The following is a 9800-nucleotide window of genomic DNA, read 5'->3' as shown; positions in this document are numbered from 1 at the left end:
GATGATGAATGACAGTAAAACACAACAGTAATAATGTGTTAGGAAAGTTTTATCTGTTTACAGCTACATTGTAGTGTTTAAAGCAAATAATTAAATGTCTGTATGCTGTTTGTATGCTATGGTAGATAGGGGGACTTCATGTTAAGCAGTAATAAGAAATGCCCATTATAATAAGAAGTTGCACCATTGCTACAGTTTATCTAAGACAGTTAGGGTTAGAGTCACATAAAATCTCAGGGTTTCTTCTGGCTCAAAGAAGAATGCTGCAATATCTATATAGGCAGACAGTTTAGTTGCTCCATCGGTTATGAACGTCTTTGACAATAATCCTTTTTCATAGCAGACATGTTGGCTTGTCAGAGAAGAAAAAAAAACACGTTTACATTAATGATTGTTTTATTATATACTTTATGACTTTATGACTAAAGATTTTTTAGATATGTTTACTTGAGAAGTTTAGATTATTGTTAAGACACTACAAACTTAGACTAATTTGAAAGTTGAAAAATTTCAATATTAAGATCCTAATATTATATATTAAACAAATCTCTTACAAGATCCCTACTACATTGTACAATATTATATATTTATTAATTTGTTTATTTAATTAATACATTTATTGAACTTAGCTCTTTACATTATTACAGTAAAATCCAAATTTAACGAACACATTTGAATTTTAGGTTAAAGATCCTAAAATATTCTTTATTACACAAATAGTTCAATTTTTTTAGGATTGATTTCATTTCAGATTAAGAACAATGCTATAAATTTTAGAAATGTATGTGGCTTATTTAAATACAATGTAATATATATTATGCAAATGTAACTAATCTATTTAATATTAAAGTCCATACAATATTATACAGCATACAAGTGTACCTGATGAATTTAAATATAAGTATAAAATCCTACAATACTGTCTGTTGTATAATACAGCAGGAAATATAATTTAAATAACAATGTTAGCCCTCTACAACATTACACATTCTATAAATTAATAATGGAATAGTGTAATCCAACTCTAATGAGCTCCAATAATCGTCTGATTTGACACAAAGCACAGTTGTGTAGTGCTGTAGCGCCTCCTGGTGTATGATTTCTTCAGTTACATTCTGTGTGATTTAACAGACAGTGACAGATGGCAGCTGCTGGGAAGAATCATATCATTTAATATGGACCAGGCTGCATGCATTTAACTGATATTTCGCTTTCATTTTATATTCATTTGCATTTCTTTGAATCTTATGACAGATTTTTGCATTTTTTAATCCTACAAAACAACTTTATAAAACTGTAAATATTTTTACAACATTAATAAGATTATTATTAATAGTTCTGCTTTGTATCGATCTATTTCCGCCTGTGTTTCTGGTAGAAATCGGGGCTTCAGGAGGCTATCGGTGTTTTTTTTAATATATTAAAATGATGTGAGCAGAATCAGTTAATTGCAGACAGTATTTTTAGCATATTTTCCACAAGCAGGCGGAGCTAAGGAGGCTGAGATGGAGGGATGCTGCTGCTGAAAAGCAGGTGGAGACCGCGGCTGCACTTTCAGAGGGGGGATCAGAGGCAGCAGCAGAGGACAGATTCGTCCTAGAGAGTGAAATTTAAAAATAAAATCGGTGGTTTTTATTTTTTTATCCGCTGGTGGAAGATCCGAGCTCAGAGGCTTTGACAGGCTCCGGAACGCTCCGTGTGTCTTTGCGTCGCTGGAGGCAACGATGATGTGATGCTCCATGTTTGGGCCCGACGGCCGAAGCTTTCTCCCCGAAACCTGATATTATGCGGGGATCAAGGGGAGCTGCACGGATTATAGGGGAACAAAGCACCAGTTTAGAAAACGTTTTGCAAACTGGCAGGTCAGTGGATTGTTTATGTGGTGCTGCAGCGCGTAAAAAACAACCAAATATCTGTCAAAACTGTCTTTGCAGCAGCGCAGCATGTATTTAAATCAGTGCATTTTTAATTATTAACCCTGATTTGTGTGCATTGACGAAGTGTGACCTGCTGATGTGCAGCAGAAAAGTCGAGGCTCTCACTGTTTACCAGGTGTGGAGAGCATAATGGATGAGTCCAGGGCTTGTTTACCACAGTTTTTAACGCTACATATCTCTGCTATCAGTGTATTTGTAGGTTGATCGTGTGATGTAGAGTGAAAAATATTGCTATGAGTAATCAAATTCTCTCAGCCTAGTAACTCTGCCCAAAAATAGCTTCTCTACTAAAGGACTGTGGTGTTTTTTGCGTGTTATGTCACGTCCCTGAAGGGGAAACGTCTCATCTGGTGTAAAATCAGTGAATATGTGCTCATGCATGCATGCATCTCTGAACCTGACCCTCCCCCCGCAGTCTCTCTTTAAGCTCTGAACTGAAACGCTGTAATCCTCTAATTGAAACCTCTTCCCACTATTTTATCCTCTCATGTTTCATACCCCCCCCCCCCCCCCCCCACCTCCACTGATTCCTCTTCCTGTCTCCCCCTGCAGCCAGCTATGGTCGACCCCTCGGAGGCTGAGGAGCAGAACAAGTGTAAAGGCCCGCACCTGGAGACGCCAGCTGTGGCCACCGAAGACCCTCGACTGCCGGAACAAGCCGACGGCGCCACGACGGAAGAAGATGGGGACGCTGGTTTTGAGACGCCACCCACCGGCAGCTCTGAGCCGAGTCCCTGCCACACTGCGTCTCCGCCCGAGGCCACCTCTCAGGTTGCCGCACCTCAGCAACCACGAACTGATGGAGATTCATCTCCCAAGTTGCACCTGGATCTATATAACTTCGACTCGCCGGCTGCAGAGGGAAGCCGCTATGTGCTAACAAGCCCCCGCTCTCTGGAGGCCTGTGCCCGATGTGGGGTCAAACCGGTGGAGCTGCTGCCTCGACCGCTCACCGACTTCGCCCGGGAGGCTCCGGGTCGATCCATGCGAGTCGCCACGGGATTGTTTGAAGTCTACGAGCGGGACCGGCACTCCAAACTGAGGCAGTGCAGGGAGGAAAGGGAGAGGATTGTACGAGAGGAGAAACGGAGGATTCTGCAGGCGACGGCGAACAGCAGCAGCAGCGGAGTATCATCGACCTCCATAGACAAAACTTCTTCAAGCTCCAGTCCTAAAGCTCAAGGCCCTGATGCATCCTCTAGAGGTGCCGCACCAGCCCCGACCTCTAAAACTCTTTTATCTAAAGCCCCCTCCTCTGCTCTTAGTACCTCACCTAAATCTGCGCCGTCTTCAAAAACAGGTTCCATAACTTCCACACCTTCCAACAGAGGTGGATTTCAAGGGTCCAGACATCCTTTCTCCTCATTGTCAGAACAAATAAAACCTGCCCGGCCGCTCTCATCCGGCCCTCCACCGGTAGTCCGGAAGTCTTCAAGTGGTAAACCCTCAAACACCTTCCCCAGATCAACACCAAAACCTCCCTCCTTCCCCCGAGCCAATTCCACGTTAACATCCTCAGTGTCGAAACCTGCAGTCCAGAGCACTGGAACGCCTCTGAATGGCGTAACTAAAGGGCCATTTTCTCAGCACAATGGACACCTGGGATTTCACCCCAAGGTGCGAGGAAGAAGCCATTCGCTGGAGTCTTTACAGCGAAGAATGGATCCCATCTGCACCTCAACCTCCACCACCACAACTACCACAACGTGCACCTCCTCAGAGTCAGGTGCTTCCTCTTCCTACAGTTGGGACGGTGCACGAGATCACTGGGCGAAATCCTCCAGCCCTCGAGCTCGAACATTGGCCACTTTCAACTCCCTGATGGGTCGCAGCCTGAGCCTCGGCGACCTGAGCCACTCTCCTCAGACCACGCAGAAGGTGGAGCGCATCGTGAAGGAGGTGAAGCGTCGAGGCCTGAAGGCCGTGTCCGAACGCGACCGCAAGATTGCAGCGTTGATGCTCGCCAGATATCAAGAGGAGGACATCATGAGTCAGACTCGGTACGTCGCTCACCTTCAGTGGGACAGCGAGCGAAGGATGGAGGAGCTTCGACGGGAGCAGGAGGATAGGGAGAAGCAGCGAGCGGTGCTTCAATGTCAGCGAGTTTGGCAGACGCAAGTGTCAATACGGCAGCGACGGTTGAGCCAGCAGGAGCGAGAATCTGCAGCTGCCAAAATGCGACAGGCTGAGGAGGCGGAGGAGCGATGGAGGGAGCTGGCGGAGCAGCAGGAGCGAACCCGACTGCTGAGGCTGCAGCAGGCGGCAAGAGAGGAGAAGCACAAGAAAGCTCTTCAGGAGCAGAACCTGAAGGCCCTGGAGGAGGAGAGGGCCGCCATGCTGGAGCAGGAGAGGCTGCTGCTGAAGGAGAAGCTCACCATGGCTGAGCTGAAGAGGCAGGAGAAGGAGCACCAGGCCCAGGAGGAGAGACGAGGCTTGAACAAAGCCGAGAAGAGACGCCACGCCGCCCTGATCCAGGAAATCGCTCGCCGAGAGCAAGAGGAGAGGGACGAGGCCAGGAGGGCAGCAGAGGAGAAGCTGAGCCGCTCGCTGGAGAACTACGAACAGATTGTTGAGCGTCGAGGGCAGGAGCTGAAAGAAAAGGCAAAGCGTGAGGAGAAGCAGATCCAGAAAGCTCGTAGGGCCGCAGAGAGACGTGAGAGGCAGCAGCAGCAGCTGTTGGAGGCTCGAGTGAAGGAGGCCGAGAAGCGAGCCCAACAAGCGGCTCTGGTGGCTGAAGAAAGGGCCAAAGAAAAAGCTCAGCGAGCCATCCAGAGCCGGCAGGAGAAGGAGCGACTGCAGAAGCTCAACAGGCAGCGGGTGGAGGATGAGGAGAAGCAGAGGAGGCTGGAGCTGCTGCAGTCCATCGAGAGGAAGCTGGAGAAGAGCGAGCAGATCTTCAAGGAAAAGAGAGCGGTGCTGGAGAGCGCCCGGTCCGTCGCTCGAGCCTCCTTCCACGTCCGGGACAAAGTGCGTGAGGAGACCAACATGCGTACTTTTGATAAAATGGCCCTGGAAGCTCAGCTCAAAGCCAGCCTCGATGACAAAACAAACCCATAGCTTTGTCATAAAGTCCTTACTTCTGGTCATGTGCTTGGCTCCTGCCTTCATTATGGCCCTCATCACTCGACAGCTTTACCCATCAACACCCACAGTGTTATTTTTCCTGACATATCTTTACCCATCGGCTGGTTTTATGACACTTCTGACCATTTTTTTTTATTATCGATCCTATCAGAGCAACCAGAATCATTTTTTGTATCATGGATGTAATGAGACTGCAAACTATATCAGCTGTAACAAGCCTGTGTGGTGTAAACAGTAGACTTCATATTAGATGAGAGTAGAGAGAGCTGCTTTGTGCAGCAACACAACCCTTCCTCTCGCTTTCTCTTTGCCCTTCTGCTCCATCCATCTCAGCTACTGGACTTGAAAGCTGTGCTGGAATGAAAAGAGTCATTGTTTACCAGGAAGCACAACTCCATGACGACTGCGAAGGCTTTTAAAGCAGCGCTCCTGTCAGGGATATTCAAGAGAGAGGTTCTGGGCCCTCAAAGCAAATCAAGTATTCTTTTGTAAATTCACTGACGATGCTAGCGTGGAAGTGAAGCCCTGGGCTGGACGCTGACAATGCAGCACAGGAAGGCCGTGTGCACGAGTCCTGTGCTGATGAAGTACCAGAGGACGCTGGTGTCTGCGGCAGGACTTTTGTTTCCTTCAGGGACTCCCTCGAACTCCCCTCTTCATGTCAGATTACAGTAAACAGTGAAGACAGACGCCTCTCGACTCCCCCGCCGTCAATCTGCCCCCAACACAGCTGCCTGGTGACCAAGTCAAGGTCAACAGGTACGACTTTTTTACTTCTTATATAATGCCTTCTGTTTGTCTTCCAGCACTTGCAATTAAAAAAACCACAACACACTGACCAATACTAGACAGCGCAGAGGAGAAAATATAAATGTGAGCCAACAACAGGTTTTAAAGGCCTCTGGCTGTGTTAATCCTACAATCTCACAGATTAAAAAAAAAGAAAAAGGAGATGCGCCCTCAGATGTAGCTGTTGCCATAGCGATAGGAATCAGGATGAAGCAGCGGGAGGTGGATGAGTGCGTGGGAATATGAGGGAGAGGCCTGTGGGGAGGAGGCGACTCTCTGGCAGCTCATTCTGGCTGATTCTTCACAGGGAGTTATTGGAAAACACTCCGCATGTTGTATGTGAGGCAGAGAAATTACTGCAGCACTCCTCCTCTTCAATCATTCAGTTCGCCAGGAGAGCGAGCAAATCTGCAGCAGTCGACTGGATCGAGCACGTCTGACATTCTGCTGAGTTCAGAGCCGGAGTGAATGTGAAATGCAGCATTAGAGCAGCATTACGGCCGACTGAGCCGCCCCGTTTCCAGCAGATCAACGTGTCAGATGATGTAAGGTCAGAGGATGAGACGGCAGATCTGTAGGCGCTTATCATATGGCTGAAAACATGACGTCACCAATCCAGGAAAAGTTATTTTAGAATGCAGCTGCTGCAGAAAATCTACCACCAACAAACCACATCATTAAAAGTTCAAGTAAATTCAAAATATTCAAGAAAAATCTATAAAGACAGGGAAATGGAATCCCTAAAAATCAAAGTAGCTCTTGTCAAAACTACATTTTGTCACCAGTTAGTAAAAAAAAAAAAAAAAAAAACATTCTCTGGCTATAGTTACATGCTTAAACAGCCCACATGATGAACATTTACAGGTTTGTAATTTTATTTTTGGGGTCTTCCAGGATGTGTTGTAATGCCATAATGTTCAAAAACATATTAGGGTCTGTTTAACTTTTGAAACATGGCATGAAGTATAGATATTTATGAAGATATTTGTGAAATTTGAGCTCGATATATCAAATACACCCCAATATTTCAAGCTTTTTTTTTTTATCTAAGGCGCTTATCCTGTGTCTGAAAAGATGACCAATGAAAAAATTATATTGAAATGCAGCAGCTGAAGCAAATCTACCACCAAAAAAACACATAATTATAAGTTCAACTTATACTAAATGAAAAAGACATATCAACAGAGAGATAAGCAATCTAGGGCAGTTAATTTTCAAAAAATCCAAGAGAAACTCTTGTCAACAGTTACCAAAAAAAGAAAATTACTTTGGCTGACGCCTTGTTGCTTAAAGAGCCCGTATGATGCACATTGACGGGTTTATAATTTTATTTTGGGGTCTTCCAGGATATGTTTACCTGCTTTAATGCTCAAAATACATCAAGGTCAGTTTCAGTTTTAGAACAGTTTCTGCTCAACCATCTCTATATTTTCAGAATTTTTCCCCCCATCAAGCAATTTAAGTGTGTTTTTTTCACACATTAGGATTTTAAGACTATATTTGAATGACAATAACTCAAATCTTGCTGTTATTTCTAACTTATTTCTTGTTTCTATTATTTCTGACCAGCCAGAGCAGATAGCACAAAAATGGCAAAGTGAAGCCACATTTTACAGATCCAGACAAACCTGCAACATCTTGCACTGCTAAGCCAGATGATTGTATCCATTTGTATTCATGCATCTTTCATTGCCCCAGTTCCATTAGCTTGTATTTACATGTGTCTAAGTTTGTGTTGTAACCTTTTTGTCAAGGTCTTGTTTAATGGTTTGGTTTTCACAGTCTAGATTGCCTTTGAATGGGACTGTTTCAGAATGTGGAGATGTAACGTGGTTTTAGATATGAAATCGTTTTAATGCATTACACTGCACTCCCCACCAACACTCTCTCTCCTGGATTAGTCCTCCAGATGTACTCAGATAGTGCAAGTTCATGTGTTTTGGAGGAGTGACTTTGCAGGGAACCCTGAAGGGAGATGATGGGTTTTTTTCAGAGTGTACGGTGTACTTTGTAGCTCACTCTTGCTGTTTCTGTTATGCCACATTGTCTAGTTTTACTTTAGATGAGAAGTGAAGTTTAATTGGACATTCTGAACTGAGTTAATTGAATTCACCATGCAAACAAATGGCTTAGTATTTTTCTGACATACTATAGTATAATTTTACAACATACTATACCAGATCATTTCTTTGAATAATACTATAAACTGCAGACGTACAATGCAATCATGTTTTTCGATGACATACTGTACTATGATGTGTCATGACGTTTTCTTTGACAACATCCTATACTGTGACCTATTTCTGACAACATACTGTACTATGATGTTTTTTTCAACAACACACTACACTATGACATTTTTTAATGACATGCGATACTATGACGGTTTCTTTGACGACATACTATACTATGATGTGTCTTAGGGGACGTACTATACGATGACATGTTTTTGACATGCTAAACTGTGACATGATGTTGACAACTATGCCATGACTTTCGTTGACTGCATAATATAGTATGACGGTTTTTCAACGACATACTAAACAATGAGGGTTTTTTGCTGAAATGCTATACTATAACTTTTTTGACAACATCCTATACTATGACGTGTTTTTGACCACATACTATACTATGACGTTGAAAAATTGCAACAACATCGTATACTATGGTGTTTTTTGCGCCAAAATTTATGATGATTTTTTTTTTCAAAGAAAACCTTTCTGGAGTGTTTTTCAGGCCCTCCTTTACATTATTTCATCATATGGCACGTTTTTACAACATGTTTGAAAAGTCGCCTTTTTTTTCGACATAGTATAGTAAGGCGTTTTTTTTGCGCCAAAATTCATGATGATTTTTTTTTCAAAGAAAACCTTTCTGGAGTGTTTTTCAGGCCCTCCTTTACATTATTTCATCATATGGCACGTTTTTACAACATGTTTGAAAAGTCGCCTTTTTTTTCGACATAGTATAGTAAGGCGTTTTTTTTGCGCCAAAATTCATGATGATTTTTTTTTCAAAGAAAACCTTTCTGGAGTGTTTTTCACGGCCTTCTTTACATTATTTCATCATATGGCACGTTTTTACAACATGTTTGAAAAGTCGCCTTTTTTTTCGACAGTATAGTAAGGCGTTTTTTTTGCGCCAGAATTCGTGATGATTTTTTTTTTAAAGAAAACCTTTCTGGAGTGTTTTTCACGGCCTTCTTTACATTATTTCTTCATATGGCACGTTTTTACAACATGTTTGAAAAGTCGCCTTTTTTTTCGACATAGTATAGTAAGGCGTTTTTTTTGCGCCAAAATTCATGATGATTTTTTTTTCAAACAAAACCTTTCTGGAGTGTTTTTCACGGCCTTCTTTACATTATTTCATCATATGGCACGTTTTTACAACATGTTTGAAAAGTCGCCTTTTTTTTCGACATAGTATAGTAAGGCGTTTTTTTTTGCGCAAAAATTCATGATGATTTTTTTTCAAAGAAAACCTTTCTGGAGTGTTTTTCAGGCCCTCCTTTACATTATTTCATCATATGGCACGTTTTTACAACATGTTTGAAAAGTCGCCTTTTTTTTCGACATAGTATAGTAAGGCGTTTTTTTTTGCGCCAAAATTCATGATGATTTTTTTTTTCAAACAAAACCTTTCTGGAGTGTTTTTCAGGCCCTCCTTTACATTATTTCTTCATATGGCACGTTTTTACAACATGTTTGAAAAGTCGCCTTTTTTTTCGACATACTATAGTAAGGCGTTTTTTTTGCGCCAAAATTCATGATGATTTTTTTTTCAAAGAAAACCTTTCTGGAGTGTTTTTCAGGCCCTCCTTTACATTATTTCTTCATATGGCACGTTTTTACAACATGTTTGAAAAGTCGCCTTTTTTTTCGACATACTATAGTAAGGCGTTTTTTTTGCGCCAAAATTCATGATGATTTTTTTTTCAAAGAAAACCTTTCTGGAGTGTTTTTCAGGCCCTCCTTTACATTATTTCTT

At 42.7% G+C, this 9800-nt stretch overlaps 1 protein-coding gene across 1 annotated transcript in view; it reads left to right on the top strand.

Moving 5' to 3' along the window:
* The first annotated feature begins 1481 nt into the window (after nucleotides 1–1481).
* ccdc177 (coiled-coil domain containing 177) overlaps nucleotides 1482–9800 on the top strand; it is an 11498-nt gene continuing 3179 nt past the window's right edge. The window contains exons 1-2 of the mRNA XM_055005601.1: nucleotides 1482–1862; nucleotides 2490–5780. Coding sequence (XP_054861576.1) covers nucleotides 2496–4994 — 2499 coding nt within the window. The 5' untranslated portion in view covers nucleotides 1482–1862; nucleotides 2490–2495 and the 3' untranslated portion in view covers nucleotides 4995–5780. The remainder of the gene's footprint in view (nucleotides 1863–2489; nucleotides 5781–9800) is intronic.

The sequence above is a fragment of the Amphiprion ocellaris genome, chromosome 20, assembly GCF_022539595.1.
Source record: "Amphiprion ocellaris isolate individual 3 ecotype Okinawa chromosome 20, ASM2253959v1, whole genome shotgun sequence".
Lineage (NCBI taxonomy): Eukaryota > Metazoa > Chordata > Actinopteri > Pomacentridae > Amphiprion > Amphiprion ocellaris.
The sequence above is the reverse complement of the archived record's forward strand: the minus strand, read 5'-3'. Positions and strand labels throughout refer to the sequence as shown.